This window comes from Melanerpes formicivorus, unplaced genomic scaffold, assembly GCF_026170545.1.
Source record: "Melanerpes formicivorus ecotype bairdi unplaced genomic scaffold, bMelFor1.0.p_v2 SCAF_10, whole genome shotgun sequence".
Lineage (NCBI taxonomy): Eukaryota > Metazoa > Chordata > Aves > Piciformes > Picidae > Melanerpes > Melanerpes formicivorus.
This window is the reverse complement of record NW_027142362.1, coordinates 2,294,059-2,309,965: the sequence shown is the minus strand read 5'-3', so window position 1 is coordinate 2,309,965 and position 15,907 is coordinate 2,294,059. Positions and strand designations below refer to the sequence as shown.

Here is a 15,907-nt window from a genome sequence, read left to right as displayed (position 1 = left end):
GGCTGCACTGACAATCGCCTTCATACTTTTTCATCACCGATCGAGGTGGCGAAACCCTTTTGTAATTTTCATTAGCCCAGTAAACATGCAATTAACATGCAGCACTGTGGTTAACTTAATTCCTGTTTTAAGGCAAGGACAAGCAAGAAATGGAAGAGCGTTTGTTCCATTTGTCAAGTATGACACACTCCTTACCCTAACAGTTCCTTAAAATAAAAGCTCGGCTTCCCACCACCACGACCACCACCCCTCTTTCCAGAAACCCCCCACACTGATACACACACACACAAAAAGGAGCAGGAATCCATTAGTTGGAGAGTATTCTCCTGCCAAAGGCAGCCTAATGTATTCCAAATTTTCCCAAGCCCTCACTGTACTGGGGTCCCGTTCTCCCCACCACCTCCCAGGGAAGGGGGCTGACGAGCTGATATTTCTCGCGGGTGAAAGATTCAGCCTCCTCCCTGTGGTATTTTTATATCTATCTATCTATATATAAAATAAAAACTAAACGTTCTTCTCATGTCTAAAAGTTGCCATGTTTGTGAAGGGGGTGGGGAAAAATGTCTCCAAGGGTTTCAATTAGCAACAAATGATTATTGCAACGCAGTTTTGGTAATGAAAAAATGTGGAGTACCTCTTTGGAGCTGGGATCTCAGGGGCAGTGAAAGAGAGAGAGGGGGAGAGGGAGAGAAGGAGAGAGAGAGAAAGAGATTGGTGATTAGCTCGGATTCTTTCCCAACTTGCTTTAGCGTGTGCTTGCGTTCCCTGCCGACCCTACACAGGACACTATATATTTTTTCCCCTTCGGTGCATGTGTTGATAGTTCAGCCTGTAGTTGTTTGCGGTTGGCTTTTTTTTTTTTCCCTCTTTGCTTTATTTTTTTTTTTCCTGTCAGGGAGGGGGGAAGGGAAAGTGGAGGGGGGAGGGGAGGGGGGGCTGAAATCGGTCGCATCCATCCTACCCCCACAGTCATTAAGTTAGGAGATTTCCCTCTTTCTTTCTATTTTTTTTTTCCCTTTCCCCTTCCCTCCCCAATTGGAAGGTTGGGTTGTGAATATTTTTTTTCCTTTTATTTTTTTTTTTTCTTTTCTTTCTTTCTTTCTTTCTTTTTTTTTTTTTTCTTTTTCTAATGTCTCGCCTTTCCAGCTCCAAACAAGGTGTAGCGAGACGCTCTTCCTTCTAAGGAATGAAATGAGAGACAAGGATCACTCAAAGACATCTCCTACCTTGGGCTTGGGGATTTTTTCTTAAAGGCGAGGCGCACATTCCTAAGCAGCTATGTACAAAGCCCCCACTGAAATCTTGTCTGTGTAAAGTTAGAGTGTGTTCAGGATTTTTTTTTTTTTTCCTCTCTCCCAAGGCTGATCGCTAATAATACATCGAAAGCACTTCCCTTTAGGTTGTGGGAAATCTATTCCCTTCACCTTGCCTCTTTTTTTTTTTCCCCCGAAGGCTGTAACTTTACTTTTTTTTTTTTTTTTTTTCTCTCTCTCTCTCTTTTTTTTTTTTTTATCAGTTTGCACAATCGCTTAGATAAACACCAAGAAGGAGACTTCTCTTTAATTACCCAACGCACATCTTTCTGGGGGGCAAACAGCGGTCTGATTATATTTTTTTTGTTTGTTTGTTTCACCTGCCAAACTAAAGGAGAGGTAGAAAAAGGAAGATGCAAGCGATTTGGGACCTTGAACAAGGCAAATATGGTTTTGGTATGTTTACTTATAGTTTTTTTTCTTCTTCTTTGACACTTTTTTCGGGCAATGTGTTGTGATTCTTGTGTTTCTCTTTTAAGGAAAACAAAAAATCCAAAAAAGCAAATGTTAGCTAACGTACGTCTTAAACGATCGTTTCTAAGGTTACGTGGGTTGCTCTAAGGAAGGGAAGAGGGGAGGGGGGGAGACCCAAGCCTGTGTAATTGCAGCACCATCAGTTAGCACGTCCTTTAGCTAAATAAAGCAAGCAGCAAACAAACAAACAAGCGACCAAACCCAACGACCGGAATCGCTTTCCAGGTCCGAGGAGGCGAAGGCAAAACGCCTCAAAGTCATTTCCAAAGCAGCGTCCAGGGAGCCCGGACGCAGGCTCCCCTGCCTGGACTGCCGGCTGCTCGGGGGGGAGCGGCGGACTGACCTGCTCGAGAGGATGGGGAGGGCAGGACAAGTCTCTAAACTTAAGTGATAGGTATTAAACTGCCCGGAATTGTGTCGCCGTTTGCAGCTGGCAGCATTTATTTAAGGGGAAGGGGGGGGGGGGGGGGGGGGGGGGAGAAAAAAAATATAAAAAAGAAAAAACCAGAGGTCGGTAGTGAAGGTATAGCGCCGAGATCCCCTTTTCCCTCCGGTCCCTTCCCTGGCTATGCAAGTACAATGGAAAGAAGCTGGAATATACTCACCCTCCGAAGGTGTGGTTGGCAGCTCGGCTGAGGCTTTAAGGCAATTATTTATCCTTTTTTTTTTTTTTTTTTAAGTATTATTGCAAAAGACGTAGATCTGACTTTAAGCAGCGAAAGTGTTTTGCTCTGACAACAGCATGCGAGGCACGGTTTCTCGTTTGGAAAAAAAAAAATTCACAAACCAGGATTCTCCCCACCACCACCCCACCCCATATCCCTTTACCACTATCCCTTAAAAATATCTATCCGATACAGCCCCGGTAGAAACCCTGATGCAGAAGTCTTATAGTCCGGTCTAGGAGTGCCCAAGCCAATTAACTTTAAATCCTTAGGAATTAATCAGATTAAAATGTACAGAAGTTTCATTCTCGTATGCATACGTGAGCCAAAAGTCGTTTCCCTTTAAGAGATCCTTTTCTTTTAAAGTTGGATTTTAGGCAGATAAGAGACTTACACTAGGGGGCAGCCGGATACTGTACTTGCTCCAATCTTCAGCAATTTTTTTTCCCCTCTCACAGCATATGCTCTGATTTAGCACTGTAAATTTTTCAGAGGACCCAACTCTGACAGCCCCTGGTGATTTTCAAAGTACCACAAGCCAGTGGTTAAAAATTGCATTGACTTGGAAGTTCAGAGGCACACAATAGGAGCCACTTTCCCTATTCATGGAACTTCAGTGTGGTGGAAGAGAAAAACACACACATACTACATTGAGGGAGAAGAGGAATTCATTGAATTCTGTTAGACGTAACTGCTTTCCACTGAGTTCAGAGCGAAACTCGGTATTTGTTCGATGCTGTATTCATATTGCGATTTAATCTAGAAAGAATTAGAGGACTGTTAGGCAGCTTTCTGCCAGGAATGCAGCTTTCCCCCCCCACACCCCCCTTCCCTTTTTTTACTTTTTTTTTAGGTTTGGGGTTTTGTGGGTGTGGTTTGGTATTTGGTTTTTTGGGGGGGGGGTTGTTGTTGTTGTTGTTGTTGGGGTTTGTGTTTTTTTTAACGTAAAGGTTTACACCGGTTCTATCCCCAACTCTATTTCTCTATTTTAGCAAAATAAATCCTTTCGCTTCCCTCTCACTAAAATAAATTTCCATCTGCAATAAAATGGCAAGAGGGATGCATTTGTTTATTTGGAAAACCAGTACGGTCTTCTTCTTAAAAGAGAGCATTTCTATTGTCATTTAGGCTCGGAGAAGGACAGTTGGGAATCTTCCCCCTCTTCGCGAGGCGCTCAGATTTCGAGTATTATTTAGCGAAATCAGCTGTAGTTCATTTTTACATTCATCTGTTCTGTCTCAACCCACTCGCAGGGGTGTTTTCAGATAAATAGCAAAGCATCTAATGGTGCTAATAGATAGTTACATTGCTGCATCCCTCGAAGAGCAAACAGTTAATCTGGGGCATTCTTCATTAATGCTTGAGCAATCAGCGTATACGGCGGCTTTTAAGCGTATATCAATGGCTTTTCATTTTTACGATCATGCATTTGAACTATTAATATTGTGCGTGCTGCTAAAACCGCTTTCTCTTCTATTTCTTGCATTTGCTAAGACGGCGTTAATGTTTTTTCATATGGTGAATTAATCCTGTTTACTTTGTCAGATTCGAGACAGGAAAGGTTGGTGTTGGGTTGTGGTGGTAGGTTTTTTCCCCCTCAGGAAATTCAACATCAGCAACAATCTGTGACTATTCTGCGTTTTGAACCTCCTCCTTCTCCCACCCTCCCCGATAGGTGACCTCCTTGACTCTGGGATATTCGGAAATCAGAAGACAGTTCCCCACATTTTACCGGGGAAAGGTTTCTTTCTCCCCTTCTGCCCCTCCTGGTCCCTCGTTCGGGGAAAGGTTATTTGTGCTCCGTCAGGATCAATGGGAATGCTGCAGCCTTGCCTTTGAAATTGAGCAGCAGTCCATCTTCCTTCGTAGGGTCTTAACACGCCAGGTTTCTGAGCAGGACATTGTCAAGTCTAGGTGCTTTTTACAACTTTCCAATCATCTCAGCACCTGCGGCTTTAGCCACATACATTATTTCTGCTGCAGAAGGGGGTGTGCATGTGGCAACATGAAAAAGTGTGTGAGGAGGTGAGGGGCAATGAATTTCGTGCAGAGTTGTGCACAAGTCTGGGTCCCAACGTCCGTGCTTGGTGATCAGCTCAACTGTGAGCGTGCACACGCGTGTATCTTTGTAGAGGTGGAATTGCCCGGCCGTGCATTTAGCTGTCTCTTTTTACATGTTGTCTTTCTTTTTTCTTTTTTTTTAATTTTCAATCTCTCCGTCTATTCGCCTGTTCGAGTGTCTTTTGGAGATTTTTCACTAGGAGAGCAACTCAAAGTCCCCGTTCCGCTGCCCGTTAGCGATATTCAGCGGGAAATAACCAACTGTCCCCTCGTAGTTAGATCGGTTACTCATTTCGTGGTGCTTCCACTATACACTATAGCCCGGTTCTTGTGTTATCGTGCTTGGGTACGTGCGGGTCGTAAAAGGAGGAAAAAAATCCAAAATAAAGTTCAAGGGTTTTAGAAGGGCTGCGGTACAGCGGTGCCGTGGCGGTGGCGAGGGAACAGACACGGCTGTCACACTGTGTGGAGTGGCGTGCCGGGTTTGTTTCCCAGTCGTGCTGGGGGGAAGGGGTAGACGAGGTCGTGCCGTCCTCTCTGCCGGTCTGCCGGCCGCCCAGTGCGGCACGGGAAGAGGCGCCCGTTCGGGGAAGGCGGCTCGGGAGGAGCGGCGACACCAGGTTATCGCGCCAGTGCCGGAGCGCCTGAACGAAGGGACGCTCAGCACCCCGCGGCTCGGCGGGTGGCCGGGGCACGGCGCGGCCAGCGCAAGCGCAAGGTGCCGCGGGTCCCGTCTCCCGCTGGTCAGCCCAGAGCGAGGCCGCGGCGGCTGAGGGCAATGCAGCACCCGGCGGGACCCCCGGTAGCGGGAGCCCCCGTATCTGCGCAGCTCTGCCGGTGATGGGGAGACGGCCACCGCTCTCCTCCCCCAGGCAGCGGTAGGGCTCGGTTTGTCTTTATTCAGTGGAGTTTTACCTCAATTTAGCGTCTATTTTCTGACTTTCACCCATTGCCCCCACGATCCCCCGCGGTCGTGCCCCGGCGGGCGGCCCCAGGTGAGGCGGTCGAGCTCCGCTCCCTTCACCGGACTCGCCTTAATGCCTCACCCCGTCAACAGCGGCGAGACAGGGGCACGGCACTGTGAAACGGGGTGAGAAGTGAAAGCCAGGGGTCCGCAGAAGCGGCTTGGAGCGCAGGGACGCCCCAGCCCCGGTAGCGGCGGCAATAGCAGCGGGGCGACGCCTGCCTCTAGGACCGCGCGGGCGGCGGCGGCGGCCATAGCAGGCCGCGCAAGGGCGTCGCGGTCCAATGAGGGGCGAGGGGCGGGGCGCGAGCTTTTGACCAGTCAAACGCCGGTCGGGTTGCCTTATAAGGCGCGCGGTCGCCATGGCAACGTGCGCTAAGTTGCAGCAGTCGTGTCAAAGTTCACTCTCCCGCCAGCGGGGCGAGCGGCCGGCGGGGAGCGCGCGCTCGCCCGCCACTCCGGCCCACACGCCGCCCGCCCGCCCGCGCCGCCGTGCCCCGCCCCGCCCCTCCCCTCGCCGCCGCCTTTTGGAAGTGGGGGGGAGCCGCCGCTTTTTATTTTTGGGGGGGGGAAGGGCTGGTGCTCTCCCCCCCCCCCCCGCGTTCTCCCCGTGGTGGTGATTTTCACCCACACACCCCCCTTCCAGGGCTGAGGAGCGATGCTGCGCGCTGGGTTATGATCCTTCCCTCTCTCCCTCCCTCCTCCTCCTCCTCCTCCTCTTTTCCTCCTCCTCCTCCTCCTCCTCCCGCTCCCCTCTTTTATCATCCTGGCTGGCTGGGCGCTGCGCTGGCGAGTTGACTCCTTCCCTCCCCCCCGCCCCGCGGCCCCCCCTCCCCCCGCCCGCGCCGTGAGCACCGGCGGCGCGGAGGCGAGAGCCCACTTGCGAGGCGGCAGAAGCAGCATAAGGCAGCGCGGCGGCGGCGGCGGCAGCGGCGGCGGCGGCGGCAGCGGCAGCAGCAGCACCCGAGCGGCGGCGGCGAGCGGGAGCGGCGGGGACACGGCGCGGAGGGAGCGGCGGAGCAGAGCGGAGCGCAGCGCGGAACGGAGAGGAGGAACAAATAAACAATCATAACAATAATTAATAATAATAGCAACAATAAGAATAATAATAAAAAGCGAGGAGAGGAGGAGGAGGAAAAAAAACCAAGAGCCAGCCCCCCCACCCCCGAGCCCGAGAGAGGGAGAGAGAGAGAAAAGAGAGCAGCGCCCGGGCGGATCGGCGGAGAGGAAGAATTAAAGCGAGCGAAGGAGGGAGGAGAGACAGAGCAGAGAGAGAGAGAGGAGGAAAGAGGAGGAGAAAAAAAAATCCAAACCCAAAACAAAACCAAAAAAGCCCACAAAAACAAAGCGATCGCAGTTGATGTTGCTGCTGCAAGCTGGACTTCCAAAAACTACGGCGAGACCGTCCGCTCTCCGCGCCGAGAAAAGTCTCCTCATCTGTGCGTGTTTTTTTCCGCTGTGTGTGTAATCTTTAACCTTTTATTCATTCTTATTTTGATGGCTTTCCTGAATGGCTGACTGCGAGCTTCCCTGGACCTGGCCCCCAGACACCCGCCTCTCCTCCTTCAACTACTCTGCTGCAGATCAGCTCTAAGAGAGAGAGAGGGAGATCTTTGAAGAGATTTTTTTTTTTTTTTTCCTCCTCTCTCTCTCTCTCCCTCTCTCCCCCACCCCCACCACCCCTTTACTTTGCTCTCCTGGAGCCCAGACAATCGACACGCAACTCGCCCCCCCCGTACACACACCTCCATCGCCCCGTGCTTCTGCACCTTCGCCGGTACCGGGAGATCCCCCCCAGCCCGACCCTCCTAAAAAAAAAAAAAAAAAAAAAAAAAAAAAAAAAAAAAAAAAAAGGGCAAAACAACAAAAGAGAGAGAGGGGGAAAGAGAGAGAGGGGAGGAGGAAAAAAAAAAAAAAAAAAAGACTGCTGCAAAGCTGATCTGAAAAGCAAAGCAAACAAACTTTGAAAATAAAGGGGGAACAGGAAGTTTGGCAACGGTGTCCAATAGATATGGCAATGGTAGTCGGTGCGTGGCGAGACCCCCAGGACGATGTGCCCGGAGCTCAGGGAACTCAGCCTTCGCAAGCACCGCCGGTGCAGGGACCTCCGGCCGGGACCCCGCATACCCCACAGACCCCGGGGCCCGGGGGGCCTCCCAGTACGCCAGCCCAGACCAACCCGCCAAGCCAGCAAAACCAAGGAGACAAACAGCAGCAGCAGCAGCACATTGAATGTGTGGTTTGTGGGGACAAGTCTAGTGGCAAACATTATGGCCAGTTTACCTGCGAGGGTTGCAAGAGTTTCTTCAAGCGGAGTGTAAGGAGGAATCTCAGCTACACTTGTCGTGCCAACAGGAACTGTCCCATTGACCAGCACCACCGCAATCAGTGTCAGTACTGCCGCCTCAAAAAATGCCTCAAAGTTGGCATGAGACGGGAAGGTATTGGGATTTCATTTGTTTTGCAATTTTTTTTCCACTCGCTGCGATTTGGGTTTTGGTTTGTTTTGGGTTTTTGTGTTAGGGTATTTTTTTGTTGGTTTTTTTTTTTTTCAATTATTTTTAATCTCCCCCAAACCAACCAGAACCTTCCCCCCCCCTCCTCCCACTCCCCGAATAAACAGTCAGAAACTTTCTCGTAATGAAAGAAAGAGAGGTTGGAGAGGGTGGGCAGGGGAGGCAGGGGCTCTTGCATGCTTTCTCCTGCACTCGTAATTGATTTGTGTTTGTTTTGATTTTGCTGATGGAGGTTTATTGGAAGTGGATTTTTAGTTTCACGCTGCTTAGGAGCGAGATGATTATTCTGACGGGTGGTTACTTTTCTTTCATGTTTCCTCCTGCATGTTCAGCATCCCCTTCCCTGTCCCCCCAAGCAGGTCCTGGTGTGTGTCTCTGTGTGTCTCTGCCTGTGTGTACACACACGCACGGAGCCTCATGAGATGCACACACACATCTATACGTCCTCCAGCACCCTGCCTTAGATTGCAATTTTACACAGGCGGTTCAAATTACTACTACAATGGGACTCACCCCACTGAGGCTCTGCAGCACTCCACTTTGGATTCCCAGACGGATTTTGCTTCCTTTAAAAATACATATACACACATATATCCGTGTGTGTGTATGTGTAGCTGTCTGCCTGCCTTCCATGACTGTTACTATCTCACTTTTCTTCCTCTTATTTTCATGTTTCTCCGGGAGAGACAGGAAGGGGGGTGGAAGGGACAGGCTGGAGGGGTGGGGGGAAGGAGCAGCCCAGAAGTAAGTGTGGGGTGCTCGGGTCTCTGCAAGTCGAGTCTTTGTGATATAAAATTAGACGAGAAATGTGAGCCTGCAGTTTTCCAGTGCATGCTCTGTGTCTGGACGCTGCTATGTAGGTTAAGGGTTAGGGGGCTTGGGTCTCGCTGGGCTCCTCTCTTTGTGTTTCTGCAAGAGTAACTAACCTTGTAATATGTGCGCTAACAAATATAAATCCAGCATAATTTTAGGCGTTCTCCCTTCTTGCCGTCTCTCTGTCTCTGAGCCTTTTTTCTCTCTCCTTTTTCTCTCGCTGTCACTGTGTAAATTTATTAACAAAATGCAAGGCCCACTTTCCATGGGCAGCTGAGGAAGGTGCCTTTGGATAATGCTCCCAGCCTCACCAGGGGACCTGCCGGGGATGTTGTTGGGGTGATCTCTCCTCCTTTGATATTTTTTTATGAGGGGGGTGTGTGTATATAATAGCAGCAGCAACGATACATTCAGTGGGCGAGAAACGCATGCGGGACCAGCGCCGGGGATTTTGAACTGAAGTGTTTCTTTCCTTTCCCCTCCTCCCTCCCCATCCCTCTCCCCCAGCCTCAAATCAATAAGCTGTTTTAGGTGTAATGAAGAAAAATACCCGGGCACACAAAGATGTATCCTGCATCTCTTGAAGGAGGGGTGGCGGTGAAGGGATGGGGGGTGGGAAAATAACTGAATTGTAGTGTGTTTTAGGAAGTGAGGCTCTCTGGCTCCTTCAGGCAGTCCTGGCCGAGTGGACAGCATTGCTCAGCTTTTATTGTTGCCTTTTCACTTGACCTGGGAACTGTGGAGACTTGAACAGGGGTATGGGCTGGACTCTGGGTGGAAAAATGCATGCTCCCCCCCGAAGCTGCCTGGGTATGGGGTCAGACACGCACGCAGAAGCACACAAAGCAGGCTGTATGTGAAACGATGGTCGCAATTCAGATATTAATAGCTGTAGTTTCTTCTTTATTTACTGCAGCGGTCCAGAGGGGCAGAATGCCACCCACACAGCCAACTCATGGTCAGTTCGCCTTGACAAACGGGGACCCTCTCAACTGCCATTCCTACCTATCCGGATATATCTCCCTTCTTCTGAGAGCAGAGCCCTACCCCACCTCCCGCTTTGGCAGTCAGTGCATGCAACCCAACAACATCATGGGCATCGAGAACATTTGTGAACTGGCAGCTAGGATGCTCTTCAGCGCGGTGGAGTGGGCCAGGAATATCCCCTTCTTCCCAGACCTCCAGATCACAGACCAGGTGGCCCTCCTGAGGCTGACCTGGAGCGAGTTATTTGTCCTCAACGCTGCCCAGTGCTCCATGCCCCTCCACGTAGCTCCGCTCCTGGCAGCTGCTGGCCTCCACGCTTCGCCAATGTCTGCTGACCGAGTGGTCGCCTTTATGGACCACATACGAATCTTCCAAGAGCAAGTAGAAAAACTGAAAGCATTGCATGTCGACTCTGCAGAATATAGCTGTTTAAAGGCCATAGTCCTCTTCACCTCAGGTAGGCAGCATTTCTTTGCTCTTCTTTTTTCCTTCCCTGGGCCCCCCTTGAAAACTGTTTGCTCTTGCAAAGTGTTCTTGTCTGCACCCCATTACCACTCCCTGCCCCCCCCTAAGAACCAGTGCGGTCTTATTCCTTGTAGGAAATGGTGCCCTGTGGGCTCCCCTTCAGGGCCTCAGGTCTGAGCATCCAGGGAGTGCATGATAAAAAAAAATAAAAATAATTACAAATAGGGAGATACAATAAAATAAACATACACAGACACACACACAAAATGAGACAACCCAAGCACACCCCAGCCCAAGCTGAATGGTGCTGGGGCCGGGGGAAGAAGGGGCTTGGGGAGAGGCACCCATCTGCCACTACAGACTGCGCTCTTCCCATTGAAAATAATATTTTATTTAACAGTATAGCTCTGGGTTGTTGCATTTAATGACACGCATCCAAACAGCAGCAAAATCTGTTTGATGTTGTTAAATACAAGTCGACCTATCAGTGAAACCACTTTCCAAAGCAGATCATTTTATGGGCAGCCAGGAAGGAGGGGGGTGGGGGGGGGGGTGGAAAAGCCCTGCAGGATTAAAAAACTGAATTAAAGAAGAATGAAAAAGGGGAAAAGAAAAAAAAAAAAAAAAGGTGAAATGCATAAAGCTGAGTTTAAAATATGTTCCCTGCCATCCCATAACATGAAATAAATCAACTTTCCAAAGAGCTGTCTCGGATTTAAACAGAATGTGGCAGTGAGCAGTTCTGTGTCATTTAAGCTAAGGGGAAAAGTTTGCATTTGTACCCATCAGGAACTGCAGAGTGCAGGGCGAGTAGCGGGTGGGAAGAGATCATTACCATAAGTAGAGAAGGATAGTATGGAAAAGTAAGAGGAGAGGGAAGCTGCTGCTCTGCAGTGTAATTCCGGGGTGGCACAACCGTGCCTCTCCTGAGGAAAAGACCTCGAGGTGTTTCTTAGATAATCAAAGAGAGCGGTGGGGAGAGGGGGGGGGGGGGGGGGAGGGAGGAAATATGTGTCAACTTTTGCTGCCTAGAAATAGTGCATGAGTTATAAAGCAATAATTGAGTGCGTTGTGAAATCTAATTAGCTTGCACTAGAGTTTAACCTGGGTGAGTAATAATCCTGATATTAACTCTGGAGGCTAGAGATTTTTTTTTTTCTTTTTGAGGGGGGGAAAAGAAAAAAAAGTCTGCTGGCTAATTTGTGCACTGTGTTATCTCAGATTGCTGACTTTGAAGCTGCCTCAGCAACCCGGTGTGCTGGAGCCCTAAAAGTTTTGGGGTTAAGTTTAAAAATACAGATATTTCTTCTGTCACTAATTTGGAAGCTTGGGAAAGTGGCCACGCGATAAACATATGAATGGAAGCAGGACCTGTAAAATAATTACTCATCGGAGTTTTTTAAAGCCTGATATCAGGAAACAGGAAAAAAATGTAGTTTATGTGGGAAAAGAAGGGCTCACAATCCGCTCCTTGTTGTGTTAAAGGGGGTCTGGGGAACGAAGTCATTTTCTGGACTTTGTCCAGGTTCTGGGTCGTGACCTAAACTTCCTTTTATATATTATTGCTTTACACATAAAAAACTTCTCTTCTTTTTTTTTTTTCTTTTTTTTTTTCTCCTCCTCCCCCCCCCCCCCCCCCCCCCCAAATTACTCATGCTAAAGTCCAAAGTGATCAATGAGCAAGATGCATCCCTGCACAGGGAGACAGGGATCCCGAGTGGGGAGGGCTCTACGTGGGGTGCTCATTTTATTGATTATTTTTTCCCCCCTATCATTCTCTAGGATGCATTTTCTTCTCCCTCGCTCAAACGCTCAGCGAGGATCCCACACACACTCACATCCCTCCCCAACCCCTGGCCAGCTCACACCCACCCTGAGGAGTTTATTCCCAATCCTACCTTTTTTTTTTTTTCCCCAAAACCACTTTTTTTTCTTTTCTTTTTTTTTTTCTCCTTTTTTTTTCTCCTTTTTTTTTTCTTTTTGAGCCTTCTGAGAAAACAATCGTCTGATCCTGTCGTAACTCTTTAATTTATTGCTATTTTCCAAATGTGAGGCCTGGCGTGTAAATTGCCTCCCAACTAGATAAACGTTTCTTGTTATCTGATTCTGGGGGAGATAGCCGCATGAAATAAAGCAAAATAATAATAGTAGGGTGATGCACGCAGCTCCTGCAGCACCCCAATACCGCTCCCTGATGTAAAGCAGACCTGCATAGATGCATACAGTGTTTGCTGCAGCCTCTTTTAAGAGAAAAAAAAAAAAAAATCAGGGTTCTAATGACTCTCAGAATATGCATGTGTTAGCCCTGTGCCTAGGAAAGCCACAGGGAGGTCAGGTCACAACCTGTGCTCTTTCAGCACAGACGTCTCTGATTTAAAGGGAACTTATTGTATTTTAGCGTATCAGGAAAAAAAAAAAGGGAAAAAAAAAATGTCCAGACCCTATCAGGGAGTTTTCTTCTTGTAAGGGCCTTTAGGTTTAAAAAGAAGAAGAAGAGGGAAAAAAAAAAAAAAAAAAAAAAGAGGGGGGAGTGAAGGGGGGGAAGAAAGAAAGAGAAAAGAAAAGAGGGGGGAAAAGAAACAGCTCAAATGAACAGAGAGATCACAGTTTGCATGGCTGCCTCTGAATAGGCTAAACTGACAAGATCAGTTTTAAAGGGCCACTTAAATCAGTTTCAAAGACTGAAGAAAAACGCGTTGTCTTCTTTGGGGGAGAATCTGTTGCTGGATCCGGGGCGCCATTATCTTTGGCTGGGCCAGTTTTTTTATTATTACTAGGATTTCTATCACTGCTATTAGTGTTCCTTCTCATCACATGGTTTATGCTCTCCCCAATTATTTTCCAAGGGAAGGGGAGGGAGAAATAGTGGCTCCCTTTCCCCCCTTTCTACTCAAGCCTTCCCCACCCCCCCCATCCTCTCACCCTAAAAACATAGATATACGAAATACCGCTGGGCCAGCACCTCCTTGTCAACCTCTCAGGTCCACCAGGCCGGTGGAAATCTCTGCTCCTGGAGATTCTCAATCCTAAAGGGGGACCCTCCAGAAGAGAGAGAAATACAAACACACACACACACACACACACGTACACAGAAGGAGAGAGATTGTCCCTTTTGGTAAAACCCACTTAAACTCTGGGGGGCAAGGTGATGGCGCACAACCTATGCTTCGTTCTCACCAGTTAAAGAAAAATAGAATTTAAAAGGAAAAAAAAAATGAACCAAGAGAACCCAAACCACCCCTTTTTTAATCTGATGATTGTTTTCTTTTTTCTTTTTTTTTTTCTTTTTTTTTTTTCTTTTTTTTTTTTTTTAATACACTTTCTTCTAGATGCCTGTGGTCTCTCTGATGTAGCCCATGTTGAAAGTTTACAGGAGAAGTCACAGTGTGCTTTGGAAGAGTATGTTAGGAGCCAGTATCCCAACCAGCCAACACGATTCGGGAAGCTATTACTACGTCTCCCCTCCCTTCGCACTGTCTCCTCTTCTGTCATAGAGCAATTGTTTTTCGTCCGTTTGGTAGGTAAAACCCCCATAGAAACCCTAATCAGGGATATGTTACTGTCTGGCAGCAGTTTTAACTGGCCTTATATGTCCATTCAATAAAATATTCGAGAGGTTAAAAGAAAAAAAAAAAAGGAAAAAAAAAAAACCAACAACAAATTGAGAAGGGAGATGAAAGAGAGTGAAAGGAAAGCAAATGACATTTGGGTTCTGGTTGTTTCTTAAATTTCCTTCTGCTAAAAAAAGGATGTAAAAGGATGTTACAAGTTTGCTAAGAGAAGACAGGAAAAAAAAAAACCAAACAAACCACCACAATTACTGGACTGTGAATTAAAAAAAGAGAAAGAGACTGTCAAATGAACTTTTACAGAATGCATTAAAACTCCCGTGTCCTCCAGCAAAACAAAACAAAACCCAAGCAACACACTTGCTACTTCTCTTTTTTTTTGGTAAAAAAAAAAAAAAAATCAAAATCCAAACAAGAGAAAGAAAAGAAAAGAGAGAAAGAAAAGAGAGAAAGAAAGAGAGAAAGAAAGAAAGAGAGAAAAAAGAAAGAAAGAAAGAAAAAAGAGAAAGAAGAAGAAAAGAAAGGATGGTGGGCTTTTTCTTTTTTTCTTTTTTCTTCTTCTTTTTTTTTTTTTCCCTTCTTTTTTGGGGTAAGCTCTTTTTTTTAAACAAAAAAAAAAAAACCACAAATCTCAGTGAAAGTGCATTTAGAGGAAATTTGGAGAAAATTAGCAGAACGGAAGAAAGTAAGTCTTTTTTTTTTTTTTCCAAATTATTAATTGTCCTATGTGTCTATGTACCTATAGCTGTTCTTTTTTGTATTTTCCTGGTTTCAAACCAGTTTATTCTGTGGTTCTATAATAATTTTTGATATAACCTTGGCTTCTTTAAATAAAAAAAAAAGAAAAAAACACCAAAAAAAAAAAAAGACAAAAAAAAAAAGAAAAACACCAAACCTGTGTATCCTTAAAATATATGTTCTGAAAGAATTAAAACTGAGTCCACGAAAGTATCATAGGAAGAAAGGAAAAGAGGAAAAAAAAACAACAAACAAACCACAAAACAAAACCCAAAACAAACCCCCACCCCCCCCCCCCGCCCCTCATCAACACCACAATGATGGAAGCGCACTTAAAGGTGGTGACCCAAAATCTAGCTTGAAGCTGAGAGAGCTATAATTATATAGACCCAAATGAACCACACGTGTCATAGAACTTCCCCCCCCTACACACACACACACACATCTAGGGTTTTGGATATTTCGGTCAGAAAATGAACGGTGGGGATTTATTCTAGGTAGAAGGAATTGGTGTCCAAGACACATTACGGTTTTGAGTTTAAAAAGGATTTAAAAAAATAAATACAAAAAAAAAAAAAAAAAAAAGAGAGAAAAAAGAGGAAAAAAAAAAAAAGGAGAAAAAAAAAAGGAAAAAGGAAAAAAAAAAGGAGAAAAAAAAAATAACAAACCACAAACAAACAAGCAAAGTGAACTTTTGTAATTTGAATTGGGTTCCACATAGTTCCTCATGAATTGTTATTAAACTCCTCTATCTGTTTGTATATTTGCAAGCCCTTTGTATTATAATAATTGTTGATATTTTCCCTTTTTAAAAAAAAATACCATTGAAATCAGCATGACAAAATAACACTGTTGGCACTTATAGATAACGTGATTGATTCAGTATCTTAGAGTTTACAGTTTTGTGTTTTTAAAAAAAAAAAAAAGAAAAAAACTGAAGGGTTTTTTTTTTGTTTGGTTGGGTTTTTTTTGTTTTGTTTGTTTGGTTTTTTGTTTTTTGTTTTTGTTTTTGTTTTTTTAAGTGCAACATTTCTGTATACTGTAAAAGTTATAATAACTGAACTGTTTGGTCGAGTCTTTGTGTGTTATATTCCAAGGAAAATTGAAAGTATTCAGAAATTAAAATATTATTTGATATCTGAAACCTGTTTGGCTGTCATAAATGTCTTTCAGAAACCACCTTACTTCTCTATAGTTTGCAGTCCTTTCAGTCCATAGGCGATTGATTTGTTTACTTGTCACAGTAAGTTTGTAGCAGCTGTATTGTAGCGTATTTACCTGTTTAATTCCGGGATGGGGGGCGGAGGACTTGAGTTTGCGTGGTTTATCTCTGGTTTTTAGG

At 46.2% G+C, this 15,907-nt stretch overlaps 1 protein-coding gene and 1 long non-coding RNA gene across 15 annotated transcripts in view; one reads left to right on the top strand and one right to left on the bottom strand.

The window, feature by feature from the left end:
- The window catches only part of LOC137443592 (uncharacterized), a 59,397-nt gene extending 53,677 nt beyond the window's left edge, over positions 1-5,720 (bottom strand). For 10 of the 13 annotated variants that reach the window (XR_010987953.1, XR_010987948.1, XR_010987951.1 and 7 more), the window contains exon 1: positions 2,393-5,718. This is a non-coding gene — a long non-coding RNA (uncharacterized lncRNA). Of the gene's footprint in view, positions 1-2,392 lie in introns of all 13 variants that reach the window. The other 3 variants (XR_010987956.1, XR_010987946.1, XR_010987957.1) reach the window with 2 other exon arrangements.
- On the top strand, positions 1,555-15,436 carry NR2F2 (nuclear receptor subfamily 2 group F member 2). Of its 2 annotated transcripts, none has more exons than XM_068143356.1 (3): positions 1,555-1,709; positions 9,723-10,250; positions 13,588-15,436. In XM_068143356.1, exons 1-3 carry the CDS (start codon positions 1,667-1,669, stop codon positions 13,860-13,862), a joined length of 846 nt encoding a protein of 281 aa, XP_067999457.1. In that variant the 5' UTR covers positions 1,555-1,666; the 3' UTR covers positions 13,863-15,436. The 2 variants fall into 2 exon arrangements, with proteins under 2 accessions (XP_067999457.1, XP_067999456.1); XM_068143355.1 differs by lacking the exon at positions 1,555-1,709 and adding an exon at positions 6,304-7,918.
- The last annotated feature ends 471 nt before the right edge of the window (positions 15,437-15,907 follow it).